Source organism: Oryctolagus cuniculus, chromosome 8 (genome assembly GCF_051225735.1).
Source record: "Oryctolagus cuniculus isolate XC-2025 breed Fujian yellow rabbit chromosome 8, ASM5122573v1, whole genome shotgun sequence".
NCBI classification, from domain to species: domain Eukaryota; kingdom Metazoa; phylum Chordata; class Mammalia; order Lagomorpha; family Leporidae; genus Oryctolagus; species Oryctolagus cuniculus.
The window spans coordinates 20233831-20256789 of record NC_142874.1 but is presented as its reverse complement, the minus strand read 5'-3'; the positions used below and the strand labels follow the sequence as shown (position 1 = coordinate 20256789).

The window sequence follows — 22959 nt, the reverse complement described above, 5'->3', positions numbered from 1 at the left end:
AACACCAACATAAAATTTTATGCTGAACATTGTCATTGTTTTTGCTAATAAGTTTGTGATTATTTTTTAGAAAACTTTTATTTATTTATTTATTTATCTTTTGACAGGCAGAGTTAGACAGTGAGAGAGACAGAGAGAAAGGTCTTCCTTTTTCTGTTGGTTCACCCCCCAAATGGCTGCCATGGCTGGCACACTGCGCTGATTGGAAGCCAAGAGCCAGGTGCTTCCTCCTGGTCTCCCATGCGGGTGCAGGGCCCAAGCACTTGGGCCATCCTCCACTGCCTTCCTGGGCCACAGCAGAGAGCTGGCCTGGAAGAGGAGCAACCAGGACTAGAACCTGGGGTGCTGGCGCCACAAGGCGGAGGATTAGCCTAGTGAGCCTCGGCGCTGGCCTAGAAAGCTTTTATTTAATGAATATAAATTTCATAGGTGCAGCTTTTGGATTATGGTGGTTGTGATTCTTTTAAAACCATATAAGATTCCAATCTGGATGGCTTAAGATACCTTGTCAAAAAGATCCTTACTGAAACATTTCTTTGTGAAAAAAACAAAGAACTGTCTGCTTTCAAACTTGATGATAAAAATCATTGAAAATATCAGTCTTATTTTAAAAGATTTTCTAATGGCTTAACAACTCAGAAAAAGATAAATAACCATACCCAAAGCTTAGCAAGAGAAAAGAATTTATTTTCTGGGCAGGCCATTTGGTGCAGCAGTTAAGTGATCTCTTGGGACAGTCACAACTCATATCAGAGTACCAGGTTCATGTCCCACCCCTCTGCTGTCAATCTAACTTACAATTAATGTGAACTCTAGGAGGCAGTAGATGATGATTTCGTTGGGTCCCTACTACCAACATAGGAAACCTGGATTGAGTTTTTGGCTCCTGGTTTCAGCCTGGCCCAGGCTGTTGTAGGCATTTGAGGAATGAACCAGCAGATGGAAGATCTCTCTCTCTCCGTTTATCTCTTTCTTTCAAATAAAATGGAGATAAATAAAACTTTTAAAAACAATGTATTTAAAATGATCAGAAAAATTCCACGTGAACTTGCATAAAGCCAAGCCAAACAAACATAAACAAAAGCCTATATAGTTCTATCTGTATAGATACTTTCACCATGTATTTCAATTTCAAATTAAGAAATGCTGTATTTTCTTCCAACAATGTCTCTTCAAGAATTTCATGGAAAACACGTTATGAAAAAATTATACAAAGATTTCAAAAATTTTTGCACCAAAATAATCTTTTTTTTTTTTGACAGGCAGAGTTAGACATTGAGAGAGACAGAGAGAAAGGTCTTCCTTTTTCCGTTGGTTCACCCCCAAAATGGCCGCCACGGCTGGCGCTGCGCTGATCCGAAGCCAGGAGCCAGGTGCTTCTCCTGGTCTCCCATGCGGGTGCAGGGCCCAAGCACTTGGGCCATCCTCCACTGCACTCCCGGGCCACAGCAGAGAGCTGGCCTGGAAGAGGGGCAACTGGGACAGAATCCGGTGCCCCAACCGGGACTAGAACCTGGGGTGCCAGCACCGCAGGTGGAGGATTAGCCTAGTGAGCCGCAGCGCCGGCCTGACCCCCATCTCTTTCTATGTATAGTATATCCCATACTATAATCAACTCAAAATGAATCAAAGACTTAAATATCAGACCTGAAACTATGGAAATACTAGAAGAAAACAAGAGAAACACTTCAAAATGCCAAGCAATTTACTGAATGAGACCCCTAAAAGCAAAGGGAACAAAAGCGAAGAAGTTTCACAGCAAAGTAAAAACAGACTGGGAGCCAGAGATGTGGCATAGCCAATAAAGCCTTTGCCTGCAATGCCGGCATCACATATGGGTACCAGTGCATATCCCGGCTGCCTCCCTTCCAGTCCAGTTCCCTGCTAATGGCCTGGGAAAAGTAACAGAAGATGGCTCAAGTATTTGTGTTCTTGCCACCCAGGTGGGAGACCCTAAAGAAACTCCTGGCTCCTGAATTTGGTCTGGCTCAGTCCTGGCTGTTGCAGCTACCTGGGGAGTAAACCAGTGGATGGAAGATCTCTCTCTCTCTCTCTCTCTCTCTCTCTCTCTCTGTTCTCCCATTCTATAGTTCTTTCAAATAAATAAATAAATCTTTTTTTAAAAATAAACAGAGACAACTGACAGAAAGAAAACAGTTGCAAATTAGTCATCTGACAAAGGATTGATATCCAGAATATATAATAAACTCAAATAACAACAAAAATAAAAAATCCAGTTCAGAAATGAGCAAAAGGAGACGGGCATTGAGAGCAGCAGGTTAAGCCATGGCTTGGGCCCTCTGAATCCCATATTGAGTGCCTGGGATGAAGTCGCACCTCTGCTTCCAATCTAGCTTCCTGACAATACTGTGCGCTGTGGGAGGCAGCAGGTAACGGCTCAAGTCCCTGCCACCCATGTGGGAGACCTGGATGGAGTTCCTGGGTCCTGGCTGTACCCTGCCCAGCCCTGGCTGTTGAAGATGATTGGGGAGGAGATTGAAGATCTATTTCCCTTCCTCTCTGTCTGCCATTCTGCCTTTCAAATAAATTTTAAAATAAGTAAATAAAATAAAAGAAGAAATGGGCAAAAGATATAAATATTTCCCAAAAGAAGAAATATCAGTGGCCCACAAATATATGCAAAAATGCTTAATACCACTAGCCACAAGGAAATGCAAAACAAAGCTAGGTGTAATTTCGTTCCTGCTGGAATAGCTAATATCAGAAAAAGACAAAAACTAACAAGTGCTGGTGAGTGTGTGAGAAAAGTGGGCCTTTGTACTCTGTGGGTAGGAATGTAAATTAGTAAATCATTATAGAAAACAGCATGGAGTTCCCTAAAACAGCTTTACCTCTTCTGGTTATATATCTGAAGGAAATGAAATTCGTGTAAGAAACAGGTACCAGCTGCAAACTGATGAAATCTTTACTTAATATATACTGAATTGATCTTCTGTATATAAAGATAATTGAAAATGAATCTTGATGTGAATGGAATGGGAGAGGGAGCGGGAGATGGGAGGGGGTGCCCCCCCCTCAAATGGCTGCCACTGCTGGTGCGCTGTGCCGATCCGAAGCCAGGAGCCAGGTGCTTCCTCCTGGTCTCCCATGCAGGTGCAGGCGCCCAAATACTCGGGCCATCCTCCACTGCCTTCCTGGGCCACAGCAGAGACCTGGACTGGAAGAGGAGCAACTGGGACAGAATCTGGTGCCCCAACCAGGACTAGAACCTGGGGTGCCGGCACCGCAGGCAGAGGATTAGCCTAGTGAGCCATGGCGTCAGCCCCAAAATTCAGATCTTTAAGAGAAATCAAGGGGCCGGCGCCATGGCTCACTTGGTTAATCTTCTGCCTGCAGTGTTGGCATCTCATATGGGCACCAGGTTCTAGACAAGGTTGCTCCTCTTCCAGTCCAGCTCTCTGCTGTGGCACTGGGAGGGCAGGGGAGAATGGAGGGCAGTGGAGGATGGCCCAAGTGCTTGGGCCCTGCACCCACATGGGAGACCAGGAGGAAGCACCTGGCTCCTGGCTTTGGATCAGCACAGCGGCCACTTGGGGAGTGAACCAACGGAAGGAAGACCTTTCTCTCTGTCTCTCTCTTTCACTGTCTATAACTCTACCTGTCAAAAAAAAGTTTAAAAAAAAAGAGAAATCAAAATGAGATACTAGAAATGAAAAATTCAATAGAACCAAACAAAATGAAGTGGAAAGCCTTAACAATAGAATCAATGAAGCAGAAGAAAGAATTATCCAACACAGAAGACACACGCAGGAAATTATATAGCTAGATGAAAAACATGAAGAAGAAACTAGAAATAAACAACACTGTAGGAATCTAGAGGATATTATCAAATGACCCAATATATGGGTCCTAGGAGTTCCTGAAGGTGTAAAAAGTAAGAAATGATTAGAAGGCCTTTTTAGTGAAATAATAACATAAAACTTCCCTAATTTGGAGAAATAAAGGGCATCCATGTAAAGGAAGCACATGGAACTCCTAATAGATATGACCAGAAAAGATCTTCACCATGACACACTGTAATCAAACTCCCCACAGTAAAACAAATAAAAGATTCTAAAATGTGCACAAGAGAAATGCCATTCACCATGGATTAAAGATCTGACTCTATGACCCAACACCATCAAATTATTAGAGAACATCAGAGAAACCCTGCAAGATATTGGCACAGGCAAAACACTTCTTGGAAAAGACCCCAGAGGCACAAGCAATCAAAGCCAAATTAACAAATGGGATCACATCAATTTGAAAAGCTTCTGTATGCAAAAGAAACACTGAGGAGAGTGAAGAGGCAACCAAAAGATCGATCGAGAGAAACTATTTGCAAACTATGCAGCTGATAAAGAAGAAGAACTGAAATTAACTTCAAGATACAATGACTTTGAACAGCCATTGTCTGGACTGTTGAGCAACAGTTTTTTGTGTGTGTGTGCTAATTGTTGAACTCTTTACTTAGTGTAGAGTTGGTCTTCTGTGTACAAAGTTAAACAAAAATGGATCTTAGTGGAGAATGGGACTGCAAATGGAAGAGGAAGAGGAAGGAGGAGGAGGGATGGGAGTGGGAGTGAGAGTGGGAGGGCGGCTCTGGTGGGAAGAATCACTCTATTCCTGAAGTTGTACTCGTGAAATGCATTAAGCTTGTATTCCTTAAATAAAAGGTTTATTGGAGGGGAAAACACACACAAGGACTCATCAGTCAGGATTGCTTTGCCTCATTCTGCATTTGCACCAGGCTGCTGGACTTCAACGACCAGCATTTACTAAGGATCTTTACCTCTGTTTTTGGCCACTGGTGCCCATCCTTTGAGAAAGCACTTCCTGAAAATCTCTCATAAACTCCACCATTCACAAATCCCAAGAAATCCAAAATCAATTCCATGTACTCTCCCAGTCACACATACTGGCATACACCTTAACAATTTTAATACATGTTACCCTTAAAGCCAGGATGAACCCACCGACCTCAATAGAATATTCCATCTTTTTAAAACCAATTCCACAAGAGTACTTCCTGAGAAATCATGAGAAAATTGAATTAAAAAATAAGTTTATTTGGTGCAAAAAATTTGAAATCCCCAGATAGTTTTTACATACTATGCATTTCCATGAACTTTTTGAAGATCCCTTTTATATCCCTTTTATATCCCATGCTTACTGTAGAAAATCAGGAAAATTTTTTAAAAAATGAAAATTTTGCATTCCAAGTGGCACAGCATAAGAAAGCTGTATGACTTGGTCTGAGTCATTGCAAACCATTTATGACCCAGATTAGATTACAAGGAGAAAGAAGTGGAAAAGGTAACAAACCTATCATCTTCTAGGCTTAAGGAATATTTAGCAACTTGGAATCTGAAGGAGAGTCTCCAAAGAAAGAGTGTCCAAAAATGGGAAAGCTAGCATTGTATTTAGGTCCAATTTCAGTTGCTTTAAATGTCTCAGGTTTTTTTCTTTTTTCCAAGTTAGAAATTGAGGCAGTCCAAATGCAGTGTGGGTTTCTGGATTGGATCCTGGAACAGAAAAAGGACGTTAGTGGAAAAAGTGGTGAAATCTGAATAAAGTCTGGAGTTTGGTTCATAGTAATGTCTCTGTTGGTTTCTTAATTTTGACAAATGTGTCATGGGAATGTACGAACTTAACACTGGGAGAAACAGCAAGGACTCTCTGTACTATCCTTGCAACTTTTCTGTATATTTTAAATTATTCCAAGATGAAAAGTGTATTTTTAAAAAGGAAGCAGTAATCTTTGAACTACAGATTCTAATGCCTGTGCTCTTGACATCTGCTGTGAAAGGAGACAGCGTTACAGTATTTAGAAACAAGGTGACTTGGGATGGGGAGGAACCCAGCTGGTGATGCCAATTTTAAAACTTCAAAAGTGACAGCATGTTTGGTGCCAAGAGCCTGAACCTAAGAGTTGCCTAATCAGAGTCCCAGCTCTCTAACATTTACTGTGTTATGGTCTTGAGCAAGTTATTTATTCTTTTAAAAAAAATTATTTTATTTATTTGAAAGACAGTTACAGAGAGAAGCAGAGACAGAGAGAAAAGTCTTCCATCTACTGGTTCATTCCCCAGATGGCCACAACGGCCGGAGCTGCGCCAATCTGAAGCCAGGAGCCAGGAGCCAGGGGCCTCCTCCAGGTCTCCCACGTGGGTGCAGGGGCCCAAGGACTTGTGCCATCTTCTACTGCTATCCCAAGCCATAGCAGAGAGCTGGATTGGAAGAGGAGCAGCTGGGACTAGAACTGGCGCCCATATGGGATGCCGGCGCTTCAGGCCAAGGCGTTAACCCACTGTGCCACAGTACCGGCCCCTCCAATTACTTTTCTTTAACTCCTGGTTGCAAATAGAAAACACCTTGTTCACTGTCATATAAGACCAAAAAGAAAAAAAAAAAAAAAAAAGGATTTCTTGGCAGGACTCTAGCAGGTCTTGGTAATTTTAAGGAAACTTCACACAACTTGGAATCGAAAGGGTCAGGAGCCTTGCTGCTTTGGGTAACCCTGAAAAAGCATGGTGTAGGCCTAGTTCTGTCCCAGTCCTTCCTCCCACTGATCAGCCAGAGAATGAGGGTCCCACAGGAGTCATGTGGCCATGAGGACTGATGGCTGGGAGAGGAAAGAGACTATGTAAATAGCTCGCCTAAAGCACGCCCCACCTCCGCCCCGGCTTCTCCTGCCAGCCCTTTCTCTTGGTGCTTGTGGAGCGGCAAACTGCATCTAGTTCTCTGCTTACGTCAGCAGATTTTCTCACTTAAGCTTCAGGGTGGAATTTCTTCTCACCTCTTCATTCGCCTAGGCAGGAACTCCTTTCACTGGCCCACCCCACTCCATCTTGAAGGCTGAGCTCCCCTCCAAGACTTGGCATTGGCCAAGAGAAGGAATGGATCTAGTCAAAAGCCCAGGATAAAGTCCTGGACACAGGAAAGGAGCAGAAGCAAAGGATGTGCCCTGTGCACGTGCCAGGGGGTAGAGTGGGGGTCAGCACACCCTGGAAAGAGGGTACCCATCCACGGCTCCTGTGCATCCTTGCTTGGTCCCTGACAGCCCTGGGGCACGCAGCCCGGCTCTGATGAGAGTGTTCATCTCAGGAAGTACATGGGGTTCCTAGGAGAGTTTCCACATGGTGGAACAGAGAGTCCACACAACAGTTGGGTTGTTAAAAAGGTTTTTAGAAACAAATTCACGGGGCTGGCACTGTGGCATAGCGGGTTAAAGCCATGGCCTGCGGAGCCAACATCCCATATGGGTACTGGTTTGAGTCCCGGCTGCTCCTCTTCCAATCCAGCTCTCTGCTATGGACTGGGAAAGCAGTAGAAGATGGCCCAAGTCCTTGAACCCCTGCACCCACATGGGAAACCTGGAGGGAGCTCCTGGTTCCTGGCTTCCAATCAGCCCAGCTTTGGCCATTGTGGCCATTTGGGTAGTGAATCAGTGGATGGAAGACCTTTCTCTTTCTCTCTCTCTCTCTCTCTCTCTCTACCTCTCTACCTCTCTACCTCTCTGTAACTCTGCCTTTCAAATAATAAATAAGTAAATCTTAAAGCATACACATTCACACGAAATTCCATACCTGGACTGTGTGCATGTCTGTCACCAATTTGCTCTTAGAATTGTGCCTCATCTAGTCTCTGCCCTGCCTTAAGTGCAGCGGTGTCTGCCCCCTGCAGGCTTCTGTCTGGATTGGACCACAAAGAGTCCTGTGGTCTGGCACAAAGAGAGGGAAGGGAGCAGTGTGAAGCCCTCATTGTGTCAGGTAGTGCCTTCCACAGCAGCCTTGTCACCTCCTGGTTCCATTTCCCACCAGGAAGGTGCACCGTAGCTCCAACCGCGCCAGCTCTGGAGGCGTGGGCACATGCTTCCTCCTTTGGTCTTTGGCTTAGGTGGCACCTTTGAGTTCCTGCCTGTTTCCGTCCAACTCCTCGGTTCTTCCGTTCCCTGTACAACCCCATCAAATCCTGTCTTTTGAAATGCATGGACTGTCACCTAGTTAGACCCTAGGGTTGTTTTCTAACTTTCAATTTGAAGCATTAATTTGGGTTTGGGTTGTTAAAAAAACAAACAAACAAACAAACAAACAAACAAAAAACCCAGAAACAGGAACTGGAGACCCCTGAGGGATTGATTAGTAGAGTTATCAGTGATGCCTTAGTGCTCCCAATGCTTGACTTTGCAGGAGCGAGCCCTCTAATTGCCGATCTCAGCTCCCTCTTTGTTAGCCTTCAGAGCACTGGATGTCTTGGTGGTGCTCGGTGAGGATTCTCTAGGGCTGATTCTTTGAGGAGAGCCAATGGTTATTCTAAGACAGTTGTGTACCTCAGTTTCGGGAATAAATTACTCACTGGCTCTGGCACTACTTTCAGAGGAGCGTGATGACTTCGTTAATGCGTTAGCAAAGGCAGTGCTGCCCTTAGTTCTAGTGAGGCTGAACATCTGTTCTGAGCGCTAGGGACTCCTGCCTGGGCTCAGTTGTTGAATTCTGCAGACCATAAAAAAAATTAAATGCATTACCCAATTTGATCTGACCAAAGAGATCTCAAAATTTCATGATAAAGCCTTTTCTTGATTAAAAATGTTAAGTACCCAAGCATCTTTCAAATCAGTTGACTCAAGAAAACCCAAAAGCAAATGGAGATTTTAAGAGATATGGCTGATGGCTATTCGTTAAGACCTAAAAATAAAACCCAAGAGTGACTCTGAAAGCTAGTCGCTTAAGTTGAAGAATTTCATTCTGCTTGGTGTAACTTGAATGACATTTTTCGCTACTTAGCTCTTTTTTCTCTCAGGGATAGAGAAAACACTTTCACTGCCCTGTGCACTTGGACTGACATTGTTGTTTGTTTTTAGGCTCCGTGTACCACTTCGACAAGTCAACTTCTTCCTGCATCTCCAGCAACGCTCTGCTTCCAGACCCTTATGAATCAGAGAGGTACTTTCCTCCTTGTGGTTTTCACCATTTGTGTGAGGTGAAACCGCCCCAGTCGGGGGAACTAGCCTACCTCCGGGGCTCTCCTGCCCAGACCAAGCTCCTTGCAAATGTGCCTTTTTCCTCTGCAAGTCCTCCAAGTAAATACGCACATAGTCTGAGCAGAGCCGTTTTGCTTCCATGCAGAATCTGTCCCTGTAGCAGGATTTCTCCACCTGTCCAGCACAGCCCAGCACAGCCCAGTGGCAGTCCCGGGATGCAAGTCTGGCTGGGAAGAAACATGGGCCTGCCACGCCCTGTCCACGTGTGCCTTTGATGTGGGTTAGGGTGCTTTAATTTTTCCCTCCAGGTCCTTGCTTCCCAGAGACAAGCATTGCAAGTACAGACACATATAAGATACAAAAAATAGGAGCAAAATGTATTTCAAAGGTGAGAAAGTGAACACACATATAAGCGTGGGTTACTGCCCATAGAGATAGACCCATCGTGACTGGGTGCTGGGCCAGAGGATTGCCAGAAGGGAGGAGGGGTGGAGGGAGGGGAGACAGAGGACATCTGGCAGCACCTCCAGCCCTGGTCTATGCAGAGAGAGAGAGAGAGAGAGAGACCGACCCTGTCAGTTGACGGCCTCTTTTAAGAGGGAGGGGATGGTGCCTCTACAGGCATGAAGCCACCTAGGAATTATATGGCACCTCCTCCCCAAGTTCCACCTGGGAGCTTAATGTCCATATTTTTATGGTATCCTCCCTTTAGGGCCCGGATGAAGCAGATGCAACCCTGGAAAGGGGGCATTTTGTTTCACAAGTTGGAGGATAGTATTACAAATGGGGGCTTGTGACTTCCAGCTCAGCAGACCTAAATGAACTTCCTGCCTACCCTGCGTCACCCTTCTTAGGGCTCCAGGGCTGCAGTTTATGCAGCAGTCCCTCTGTCCCCTGGGGAGCACGTCACACTCGCTAAAGCTGTCCCCTACACATCCAGAGCCCTCCTTATCTTCCATGCCCAGCAGAGGGGTCTGGAACCCAAGATAATTTCTTTATCCACTTAAGAAAGGACAGAAGAGAAACAAAGGAGGTGTGAGACACATAAAGATTCCAGCTTGTAAGGGACATATTTCTGATTCTGGAAGCTCACTCCCAGAGTGCCCAGCCTGTGCCATTTCCTCTCACGCCTACGGCACAGCTGAGGTCCCGCTCCCCATGGCTTTTTTCTGCTACCCTGCCTGGGTAGCACTGGGTCTGTTTATAGTAAAGAACTCTCCAAGGTGGGTTTTCTGTCGACTTTGCTCTTTGTAATAAGCATGTATTGCCTCCCATTCCATTTCTATTTCTATTACCATCTCAGAAATAGGGCTCTTCCCTTGTTTGACTAACAGGACTGACTCTACAATGTCACAATGAATAAGTGGCCTCTTTTCTGGACATGAGACTCTGGCCCAGTTACAGAGGGATGTCTGGTCTCTTTGTTAGCCTCAAACAACACAGTCCATAGTTGCATGTGTCCGTCTTTCCTGTTATCATTGTTGTGATGACGCTGCCTAACAGTATCTTGCTAACCACTGCTGCTTTACAAAAGCAAACATTTTCTTTTATGCTCCTGGTCCTATGGGTTGGCTGGAGTTCAGCCTCTTTTGACTGGGACCAACTAGGCTCAGCTGGATTGGGCTGGACTCCAGGCTTCAAGTCGGGTTCAGGTCTGTTTCACATGTCTTCATTCCAAGATTCCGGCTACAGGAGCCGCTGTCCCCTTGGGCATATTCTCCTCCTGGAAACAGTGGGAACTCTGGGGGTGGGCGTAGTGGGGCTGGCAGAGACCTGCCTCACCTCTCAACACCAGACACACAGCATGCAGTCACTTCCGCTGGGCTCCACTGGGGAGCAGGCAGGAAGTCAGAAGGGCAGGGATGTCACTCCCCCACCACCACCACCAAGATTGCATGGTGCAGGGGCAGGATGTCCTAGGGGTCTCCCAAAAGTTCATGAAGAATTTGTATTGTGAAAAAGCTATGCATGGGGCTCAAAAATGTTTTCCACCAAAATAAACTTATCTTTTAATGCTATTTTTCCACAAATGTTTTGAAGTTCCTTCCTGTACTTCTGTCACAGGGAAAGTAGAGCGCTGGAAGCAATAATTCAATCTTTCATTTCACAAAATAAGCCTAAGGTCCATGTAACAAAAATTATATGTCCAGTTCCTGCCAGGTGCCGGGACATCTACTGCCTTAATAAATTCAGTTCCATAATCGTGAATGCTGTTTTCTGTTAGAAATCAGAGGTTTTCCTGGACAAGGCCACACACTAAATATTTTGGGTGTTTTAGGCCATCTGATTTCTGTTGTAATTACTCCACTCTGCCTTTGTAGCACTAAAGTAGTTGTATACAATGCTAAACAAAATGATATGGCTGTGTTCTAATAAAACTTTATTTACAAAAAGAAGCAACAGCTGCATTTGACCTTGGGTTATAAATAGCTGAGGCCCATTATATAGCCTTTTATTGGGAAGTATTCGTTTCATTTATCTTTTTTTTTTTTTGTCCCTTTTTCCCCACATCCTCACCAGCATCTGTTGTTGGTAGATTTCTGAATGTGAGCCATTCAAACTGGAGTGAGGTGAAACCTCATTGTGGTTTTGATTTGCATTTTCCTGATTGCTAGTGATCTTGAACATTTTTTCATGTGTCTGTTGGCCATTTGGATTTCCTCTTTTGAAAAATGTCCATTGAGTCCTTGGCCCATCTCTTAAGTGGGTTGTTTGTTTTGATGTTGTGGAGTTTCTTGATCTCTTTGTAGATTCTTGTTATTAACCTTTATCTGTTGCATAGTTTGCAAATATTTTTTCCCATTCTGTCAGTTGCCTCTTTACTTTCCTGTTTCTTTTGCAGTACAGAAACTTCTCAATTTGATGCAAATTTTTATTTATCTTAATAACTGTCATTCTTTCATGTCAAAGATTCATCTTGAGGTTTAATTAGAACAGTCTTTCCCTCCTAGCTGGCACTGACAAACTCGAATATAGTTTTAATGAATATTGGAAAGTTCTTTTACTTGTCCAGTAGGACCATGAAAATTGTCAGTAACTAAAAAGATAAAATTCAACCAAGAAAAAAGAGATCCCCTCGTGTCAAGTGCCAGGCAGCTTTATGAATATGCAATAATCTTATTGGCAAATTTTGAACACCACTCTTAAAAGAGACATAACTGCCACTTCTGCCATTCCCAGTGCTAAAACTTTATAATTTTACTTTCCTTCCTTCTTTGTTGGATTATTATAAGCTGATATTTTGGCTTTGGTAGCCACAACGCCCTTTGTTGGTTGATGTAAAAAGTGACTTATCAAACTAGAAAGTCATTATTCAACCCTCTTTTTCTCTGTAGGGTTTATGTTGCAGAATCTCTCATTTCCAGCGCCGGAGAAGGACTGTTTTCGAAAGTGGCAGTGGGCCCCAATACCGCCATGTCTTTTTATAATGGAGTCCGAATTACACACCAAGAGGTGAGAGGGTGGGAGAGGAAGCTGACGAGATTGGCTGAGGGCTTTGTGCCAGATAGCATTCTTTACTTTCATATTCACCAGAAATATTAAGGAACAAATGGGTTGGCATTTCTATAAAATTGATTGGATAGTTTCCTCTTTTATTTTTTTCTTTTTGAGGCTTAATATTTTTTTACAAGTTCCATTGCTGTTTTATAGAAAGTGTGATGATGTCATAAATCAGGCAATAATTGCTTTGTGCTGGACCATACCCAGTGTCCGAAAAGAATCAAGCTCCAGTCGGACTGTGTGATAATTAATCTATGAGCTTGGGCAGGGTGCTGTGTAGGGGAAGCCCCTGCTTCTGATTGTGTGAGTCCATCCACTAGCCTACATCTTGTCAGGAGTAAGGGGTTCTAGTGCCAAAAAAAAAAAAAAAAAGACTAAAATCAGAAAATTAAAGTGACACAAGCCTTGATACTGTGTCCAACATATATGTGTTTTGGTTTTGTTTCTTCGCCTCCTAAGAGTCTGCTTAAAGGCAAAGTTCAGCTGGGGAGCCTCACCCTTATCTCACTTGGAGGAGTTTGGGACTTAAGCTTGTGTCTGGCACCCACATTGATGCCCCCGCCTTTGCACCAGCAGGGGAAATGCCCGGAGATAGTCACATTATTCTACATTCAGAGCAATTGCACAGCAAAAGATGGTGCTTTGCTCAAACTGGGCTGTGGCCAGGTAGCTGGGGTCCCTATAGAACAATCCAGAAAGTCCCGGAAGTTCAACCTCTGAAAGTAGTTCTGGGAGTTCTGTGCACACGCTGGCAATCAGCCACCTCTGCACACTTATTCCCTTTGAATAAATTTGCTTTTGGCTGGGAAAACAAAAAACAAAGTGAGTAACTCTGAGATAATGCTATGTTACAGGATTAGTGTCCCTTACCTGAAATGCCTGGGACCAGAAGTGTTCTGGGTTTCAGAATATTCCCATATACATATGAGGTGTTTTGGGGTAGGGCCCAGGTCCAAACAGCGAATTCATGTATGCTTCATATACACCTTACACACTTGCCTGGAGGTGTTTTATAGAACATCTTCAGTGCACCCACTCTTTGCAACCTGTCACATGCGGTGAGGTGTGGAATTTTCCATTTGTGGCATTGTGTTAGCACTAAACAGTTTAGCATTTGGGAGCATTTCAGATTTCAGGTTAGGGATGCTTAGCCTGAGTTTATTTATTTAAATATTTTACAGAAAGGAAACAGAAGCTTAAAGAGGTTAAGCAACTTGGCCAAGGTCACAAATCCAGTAACAAACAGTGCAGGCGCTCCCTGTGTGGTATTATAAAGATGAATGAAACTCCCTCCTGGCCCTCATGAAATTTAGATTCTGTGGAGGAGATAGGAAAAATTCATTAACTGTCTTGAGCCATTTTGCATTGCTAGCAACAACAACAACAAATAAAAAACCACTGAGGCTCGGTAATTTACAAAGCAAAGAGGCTTGTGACTCTGGTGGCTACAGGGGGCTGAACAACGTGGTACCTACATCCTGGTGATAGACTCTGGGCTGCACCACTCATGACAGAGAAATGGAAAGAGAATCAGCCACACACAAAAGGAGGCTCCCTTTAACAACCGTTCTCTCCGGAACTAGCCTGGGCCTGCGTGTCCTCCAAGAGCAAACCACCGCAGGGCCCGTTTAGGCCTTACTTCTTAAAGTTCCCAACACCTCAGCACTGCCACCCTGAACCCTCCGGGGAACCAACACATCCAGACCAAAGCAACAGCCATTAACAGTGTAAGGTGCATGAGACCAAGGGTCCCGTCCTGACATGACGTGGCCGGGCTGGAATCGTAAGATCCATGAGGATTCTGTGCACTCTTGACAACTGCTGGGTTGGACCCTGGTACCTAGAACAATATCTGACACGTGATCGTCACTCAGTGAGTGCCCACTGAGTAACTGTCACATACAGATAAAGGCATGGTTGTGATGGAGAGGCAGGAGGGATGGTCCGCCTCCAAGAGTAAGCAGTTCTGTACGAAAATACAGTCCTGTTGGCACCAGGAGGCTGTTGGGCCGGCATGCCCAGGTCCTGGGGGTGCTGGCTGGGAGTACTTTGGAGAGAGAAAGCCTCATGGTTGCCCTGCGGGTGGCGAATCCTGTTGTAGGTAGGGGAGTACACTGGTCCTCATCGGGGACTGTCTGCTAGTCACGCTGATGGCCCACCTGGGGCACAGATGCAGGACGTCTTGCAACCCCTTTGTTCCTGGTTCCACCGGATGCTCTTACTTTGCCTCTTCTTTTGCCTCATTTTCTTTGCCCACTTTTTCGTTTGCACATTTGTGCTGCCCCCCCCCCCCGCCCGGGAGGGGCCTCCTCTATATCCACGGAGATGCTCATAGCTTCTTCAGCCACTCCAACCTGGGGCCTGGGGCATTCCTGGGCATGGCTGGGCACAGCAGAGATGCTCCCAGCACGCCAGAGGGGCCCTGGAGAGCTGCAGGATGCAGCCTGGTTGATCACGAAGGCAAATTCAGTGTCGGGGCTGGAGGGGGGCAGAATTTTAGCAAGGTCCCTGCTGGTGAGGGACATCACCACAATAGCTCCTCGGCCAGGCATTCAGGAAAAGAACAAGTGGCCTTTGTCTACTTTTTAAGATTTTATTTATTTATTTATTTATTTGAAAGGCAGAGTTACAGAGAGGTGGGGGGAGGGGGTTCTTCCATCCATTGGTTCACTCCCCAGTGGCTGCAACGACTGGAGCTGTGCAGATCTGAAGCCGGGAACCAGGAGCTTCTTTGTGGTCTCCCACATGGGTACAGAGGCCCACCCAAGGACTTGAACCATCTTTTACTGCTTTCCCAGGCCATAGCAGAGAGCTGGATCAAAAGTGGAACAGCTGGGACTCAAACTGGCACTCATATGGGGATGCTGGCACTGCAGGTGGTGGCTTTATCCGTTACGCCATAGCACTGGTTGGTCCCTTGTCTACTTTTAAGTCAGCTTATCTGGTTATACTTTTGTCTGTCTTTATAAGGGACATAAAAACGTCAATCAATAGTAAACTGAACTGCCCATATATGTCATTTGCACCATCAGTATGTGGAGAACCGCATTAATTTTTTTAAATTTATTTTATTTATTTATTTGAAACGCAGAGTTAGAAAAAGAGAGGGAGAGACAGAAAAAGAGGGATCTTCCATCCACTGGCTCATTCCCCAAATGGATGCAATTGTCCAGGCTGGGCCAAACGGAAGCCGGGAGCCAAAAACTCTGTCCAGGTCTCCCATGTAGGTGGCATGGGCTCAAGCAGTTAGGCCATCTTCCACTGCTTTCCCATGTGCAGTAGCAGGGAGCTGGATCAGAAGTGGAGCAGCTAGGATTTGAACCGGAGCCCATGTGGGATGCGGGCACCACAAGCGGAAGCTTTACCTGCTGCTCTACAATGCCAGCCCATATTAAGTTTTCCATGTCTTTGACACTAAGATTATGAAGTTGAAGGACATACGAGTTAGTGTCTCCAATGTTTTTGAGCCCCTGGGAGGAGGAGCCTCTTGGACACTTGCTATCTTCTTCTCTGCAGGTTGACAGCAGGGACTGGGTCCTTAATGGGAACACCCTCTCCCTCGATGAAGAAACGGTCATTGATGTGCCTGAGCCCTATAACCACGTATCCAAGTACTGTGCCTCCTTGGGACACAAGGCGAATCCCTCCTTCACTCCAAACTGCGTCTATGATATGTAAGTATGACGCCAGTGCTGGGGTGGCTCTGGGGCCACAGGGCCCTGAGGGGTGGGGGGTGTGGAAAAGATGTCTCCTGCCCCATCAGAACCACTGAGCGTCCTCCACCTCATGCCACAGGGTACTGATTCGAAGCTCAGAACCCAAACAGCCCCATTTCGCAGCCTTGGCAAGTTAAGAAATACAAAGGGCTTCAAAGGGGAGAAATGCTATGGAAATTCCATACTGAGTGGCTGCTGTCTTTTTGGCTGCCTTCTTTGTCCATCAACTTTCTCATTCTGGAAAATTAAGCATAGTGTTGTTGGGAATAATGGTAAAGCTCAAAGTTATTCTGCTCCTGGAGACAATTACAGAACTCTTTCATGATGTGGAAGCAGGGAGGAAAATCAAACCTAAGCCCAGGGCATGAGGTCTCAGTGTTGGAAGAGACTGGTCAAATCCGAGTCCCTATAGTTGGTAACAAAACAGAATGGCACATGCCGCAGTATAGATGAGACCTGAAAACATAACACATGGCAAAAGGATCCAGCTGCAGAGCGGCACTTGTTGTGTGACGCTGTTTACAGGAAATGTCCACAATAGGACATCTGAAGAGAGTGTAGATCGTGCTTTCCTAGCACTGGAAGGGGGGCGATGAGAGGTGTCTGTTGATGGGTAGAGGATTTCACTTTGTGGGGATTAGACTTTGTAAGATTAGATCATGGGGATGGTGGCACAACTGTTGAATATTTAAGCATCATACTCTTTTCCATTTCACGAAGGTGAATGTATGATGTGTGACTTATGTCTTAAGGTGGTCGTTAAAAATATTAATAATCTGACTCCTACCCTCTGTTGGAGTTTGAGCCTTCTCTTCCATCTGCTCATTGAATCTCTGCTTGGAAACCTCCACAGGTTAGGGGGGATTGTTATTATCTGCAGAGGCAGCTGTCCCAGCAAATGAAACAGATATGAAATTAGCTTTGGCTCAGAGGACTAGCAAGTTCTTTATAGTAAGCCCAAATGACATCCAGCCCTCAACACTGATTGTGTCCCTTTCTCTCCTGCCCCCTGTGTCAACCTGTCTTCTACAAGGTAGCCCTCCAAGTAGTTGAGTAGTTTTCATGTGCTCCCTGGATGTTCTCATTCCAAAGCCAAGCATCTCTGGCTGTTCTCAAAAGCATACAGCTGGGACTTTGTACCATCGCCATCTTTCTCCTTAGCTTGGCCGGAGGATGCCAATAATGCCTGGGAGCTGATGAGCTGTGTGCAACCCTCTCTGTGCAGCTATAGCTTGCGGCCCTCAGTCATCCCACTTGTTAGCATAGGCAAGAGCAGATCGTGTGCACTTCATCTGGAGGAAAATTGCCAGGATTTGGAGGTTCCTCAAGAATGTTCCTTCTCGCGTCTCTGAGATGGCTGAAAAAATCATCTGGCAGCGCCTTGCTCTGCTTGGCAGCCAGTAACGAGCACTGGAGCTGCATCTTCTGTTTAAAGGGCAAAGGACATGTGTCATGTGGAGTGAAACTGACACGGTTACTAACCCCAAGGCACCCATGGCCAATGTGGATAAGGCCAGAGCATCATTCCAAGCTGTGCTCAGCTTAACAGCAACCTTTTTAAAGCAATAGTAACTAAACAGCATTATTGCTGCTTAAGCTGCTCCGGCCCGTCCTGTGATTTCATTGCAAGGACACGATCTTTCTCACCAAAAGAAAAAGACCATGGGACCCAAGAGAAGGTCTCATTATGCAAAATTACATATCTGTACTCAGGAGGTCTTGATTTTGTTGCTTTCTTTGTTTGCAAGTTCAGTGTGACCAAATATTAGTCATCTGAGATCATGGAAAGACTACATGAACAACAGCCAAATACCAATTCATGACATTCACTTCTGAAATCATTGGCATTGTTATATGTGCTTTAACCTAAAGCAATACTCTGTAAGCTGTTTTATGAGGCTACTTCAAAATGTTCACAGGATTAAAAGATAAGCTTGTTTTGTGCAAACAATTTTGAAATCTATGTGTAGTTTTTTTCCTAATATACATTTTTTAAATTTTTTTAAAAGATTTATTTTATTTATTTGAAAGACAGGGTTATGAGAGAGGTAGAGACAGAGAGAGAGAGGTCTTCCATCCGCTGGTTCACTCTCCATGTGGCCACAACAGCCAGAGCTGAGCTCATCTGAAGCCAGGAGCTTCCGCCATATCTCCCACATAGGTGCCAGGGAGATTGGGCCATCTTCTACTGCTTTGCCAGGCACATTAGCAGGGAGCTGGATTGGGAGTGGAGCAGCCGGGACTCAAACTGGCACCCATATGGGATGCCGGCACTGCAGGCTGGAGCTTTAACCTGCTATGCCACAGCACCGGCCCCTAATATACATTTTCTATGCGTTCTTCCAGACCACTTCATATTCATGAGTTTCAAAATATTTTGCACCAAAATAAACATATCTTCAATTCTATTTTCCATGAACTTTTTGAAGTACCCTCAAAACTGTGGTCTTGTGCAAAATGTCACATGGGACATCCGGGAGCTAATTTCCCAGCTGTGCATGTGGGTGAGGGGCCGACAAGGAGCCAAGCCCCTTGGCACAGAGGTTTGACTCTGCGGCTGACCGTGCAGCTCACATTCACTGAGCACCGCTAGCAGGTGCCCTGCCCACTGTGAGTCCTGCGTTGCCTACCCCTCCTGAGGCCACTGCCCCATCTTCCCAGATCCCAGGCGAGGAAACACTGGCCTCCTAAGCACTCTGCCTAAGTGCTCTTAGCCATTGCTGCGCCTTGGTGCCTTCTTCAAGAACCATCACTTGAAACCGAGTTCGCTCTTTTCAGCCTGCCCATTATCTACCCTCCAAAAATAATGACAATGAGCAAGAAAATGAAAATATGAGGGAATCCTCAGAGAAGACTTAGGCCCAGAAATTCAACACAGGACTATTTTCAATGTTTTGGAAGGCTACCCAGAGCTCTGTTTCAGGAGTGCTATTTTTTATACTGCACTAGAAATATGGTGTAAATTGTGATGAGATATTTTAATTTAAAGACAAAGAGTTGTAATTTTAATGAGGAATTCCTGAGTCCCTGGGTCAGGCATCTCCTTTGCAATGGAGCACAGCCTGGTCATTCTGTACACTTGCACACTCACACACACACACTTGTGTGCTCACACACATGCATGTTCACATACTCATGCATACGCACACATTCTGACACATGTATGTGTTCACACACTTGCATGCTCACACTCTCACAGATGTCTACACACAGACATGCTCACATATGTGCATGTTCATATACTCATGCAAACATGTTGACACATGCATGCTCACATGCATGTAAGCTTACACACATGCACACTCACACTCATATACATGCTCACACACGTAGTGATGAGCGCTAGCTAAGTCCTCACTTTGTACCGGGCGCCATGTGAAGTGCTTGCCATTTGTGACCCCATCTTTCACCCCGGAGATGCTGTACAGTAAGTATTGCCAGGATCTTGCAGGTGACAACAGTGTGATTCAGATACAAGGCAGGCTGCCCAAGAGCACACAGTTCTCATGTGTAGAACCAGCACTCACCCCACAGCCATCTGACCCCAAGTTAAGTGACTTTCCAGGAAACATGAAACCAAAGTAAGATGGACAGAGCACCCCGTGTGGCACTGAGTAGAGGCTGTTCCTTTGCATACTGTATGGTAAAATGTGTCTGGGAGCCACAGACACACTCCCTGCCGCTCCACGTCAGGGCCCGGAACTGACCTTCTGGTTCAAAAGGTGATTGGAAATGAAAGAGATGTATTTGACCAGATGCATACAAAGCCAAGCTGGTTCCTTTCCATCTCAGCATCTGCGGGTGAGCTCAGTCTATTTTTACCAGCCTCTCCTGTGGGGGGCTGTGCTGGGGACTGGGGCTGACTGAGAGCCTTTGGCAGCAGCTGACGTTGGTCATGGCCTTGACCCCACTTCTGGTTCTGCGAGAGAGTTTGTTACAGGGATGAGACACTGCTCCCTTTGCAGGGTGCTTCCCAGGGAAATGCTAAAAAAGCAGATTGGCAGAGAAGTGCAGACCTGCCTCTTGGAAAGAAATCTTCATCTGCTTTTATGCATCCTCTATGTAGATGGGGGGAAAGATGGGATTTTTTGTTTTGAAGATCCAAAAGCTGGGATTTTAGAAAGAAGCAGGGTTGTTTCAGTCCTAAGACACCAGCAAAGCCTTCACCCCGAGGTACAGCCAGGTAAGCTGATGCTACCAGCCATGTTAGCATCTGCTGCCAAACAGAAGAGCTGAAATGCTGATGGGATCACTGGCTCTGATTTTCTAATTAAGGAGAGATGTTTGTGGTTGACCCTGGTTGCTGGTTTTACAAAATACAGAGGGCCATGTGTGCTCAAAAACATAGAGCAGTGCTTTTCAAACTTGAACATGCCAGTGCATCACCTGGGAGTGTGGTTACAATGCAGGCTGCAACCCCGTGGGCCTAGAGTAGGGCTGGGGGGCTCTGTGTCCCACCAGGTCCCGGGGGAGTGGAAGCCAGCTGCCCTGCGGACTGCACTTTGCATCCACATCTGTGGCGGCCAGGGAGGAGCACGTAGGTGATTGCCTTCTGCCCCAGCCTGGCCCCAGGAATGACCATGTGCCTCTTCCTGCTCAGGTTTGTCCACCCCCGCTTTGGGCCCATCAAATGCATCCGCACCTTGCGAGCGGTGGAGGCTGACGAGGAGCTCACGGTCGCCTACGGCTATGACCACAGTCCCCCTGGCAAGAGTGGGCCTGAAGCCCCCGAGTGGTACCAGGTGGAGCTAAAAGCCTTCCAGGCCACCCAGCAAAAGTGAAAGGCCTGGTCCCGGGGTTCCAGAGACCTGGCACAAGAAACTTGGATCTATGCACTACGATTCTCCGACAATGGGACAGCCAGGGACTGCTCGTGCTGCACCATCACATCCTCTCGGGCTGCGTTAGCAGCGACGCTCTTGCACACTAACTAGGTCTGACTGCATTACTCATACCAGATTTAAAATTAGCTAGCCTTGCAGCAACATCCTACTGAGAGGTTTCGTGGAGCACTCGACCTACGACGGCGTGACGTTCGGTGGTGGTTCGGGTCTAAATCTGTCCCAAATTCAGAGATGCCAAATGATCAGACTGAAAATGGGAGATGGGGCTTTTCGGTCATGTGTCATCAGTGGTTTTTTTTTTTTTTTTTTTTCCCTCCGGCCAATGCAGATTGCATTCTCACACTTGCATCTGCGCCGTGTGGGAAATAGAGAATGATTACATCTGTATTCTCTAAATGTAGTATAATTTGCCTTCTAACCTTTGATCTGTATCTTGCAATAGACTGGCTTTGTTTTTTTCCTAGTACACAGAAGCCCTCTTTTTGGGTCATTTCAATTCTCAGTCCTGTTCCCTGTCTTAGCTATCCTCCCGGATGGATGATGAGAGAAACCTTCCAAACAGATTTTGTGTCACTGGGAGTGCGTAGGTCTTTCTGGCTCTTTGTTTCATTATTACACCCTAATATAAAGTACTGGCTCATAGAGCCAGGAGTTGTTATTATAGAATTATTATTCTCACATGTAAACAAAGATATCTTTGCTTTAAGATGTGGGAAGAAATGAATTTACTTCGTTTGCATTAAGTTATGGGAGAGTTGTAATATATACTTTAAGAAAGAAGAGAGGACTATTAGTATTTCTAAGCAGTAACTGTGGCAATTTTGCAATATCTTCAATAGTGTTAGTCATTTTTTTTCTCCTTGGGGACACATTAAATGTACATAACATAGCGCAGTCTGGCTTGTGGCACAGTGCATTGAACTCAAAAGTCAAATAGCAAACTTGAGTTCTAACACAGAATTCAAACAACAAGTTTTAAATCAATACTGTTAAGGCAGACATACTGATCTCTAGGTACAAATCAAACCTTACTCTTGCTCATTGTAATTTCAAAACTGACTTGCTTCAAAGCATTATAAACTGAGAGTTAGCACCTGTGTAGTTGACAGCAGCAGTATCAATAGCCTTTCAGCCATCTTTGCAAGCCATGTGTAATCACAACTGCAGAAATAAGGAGAAAACCCTTGTTTTTTAGTTTAGCACATTAGATTGATAACATAGCTGGGATGGCTCTGAATGAATCCGGAACGCTTGGTTTTCAATAAGCAGTGCACCACATGCCACCGATTTGGAGCTGCGTCTTCTTTAGATGCTGCGATGAGGTCTCAGGAAGGGCTTGCTCTGACCTGCAGCCGTCAGCAGTGGCCATCTGTCGCCCCCAGTCGGTTTGGCCTTGAAAGCCAGTCGGTTTGGCCTTCCAAGCTGTAGCCCACAGTGAGCTCCTGCTGATGGGAGAAGTATGGCTGGGAGCGGTGGAGGAATCAGGAGACAGGGAAAAGAGAGTTTGCTAGCTCTTGTCGGTAAGACAGTGCTCTTAGGAAGCCTTTAATAGAAGAGCGTGATCCAGGGCAGCCGGCAACTTGGAGGTCAGGTATCCCAGGGGCGGGGAAAAGGGTTGCGGCCTGCAGGGTTCACCCCTCAAGGCAGTGACCGAGCGGTCCATCTAGTCTTTTCAAGGCCAGGCTTCCTGGACGCCCGGCTGTGTGCTTTGGAGCTAGGTGGTGGGGGATTCGGGGAGATCCAGCTGGATTCCTGTTTGTATGCTTAAGCTGATGGTTCACAGTACAAGAGGGAGTCTTCAGGGCTTCCAGGAAGGGCTCCTGCAAAAGGAACTGCATGGGGTTTTTAGCTCAAAAGGCAGCAGGGTAGGATCGCTTCTATTCTGTAGAAAGAGATTGTTCTGTAATCTGTGGCA

The 22959-nt window shown here is 45.7% G+C and overlaps 1 protein-coding gene across 1 annotated transcript in view; it reads left to right on the top strand.

The window, feature by feature from the left end:
• Window positions 1-21688, top strand: part of LOC103347079 (histone-lysine N-methyltransferase SETD7) — a 28164-nt gene extending 6476 nt beyond the window's left edge. Inside the window, exons 2-5 of the mRNA XM_051831321.3 lie at window positions 8864-8945; window positions 12319-12436; window positions 16001-16158; window positions 20801-21688. Of these exons, the coding sequence (XP_051687281.3) occupies window positions 8864-8945; window positions 12319-12436; window positions 16001-16158; window positions 20801-20981 (539 nt within the window). The 3' untranslated portion in view covers window positions 20982-21688. The remainder of the gene's footprint in view (window positions 1-8863; window positions 8946-12318; window positions 12437-16000; window positions 16159-20800) is intronic.
• Window positions 21689-22959: the final 1271 nt, after the last annotated feature.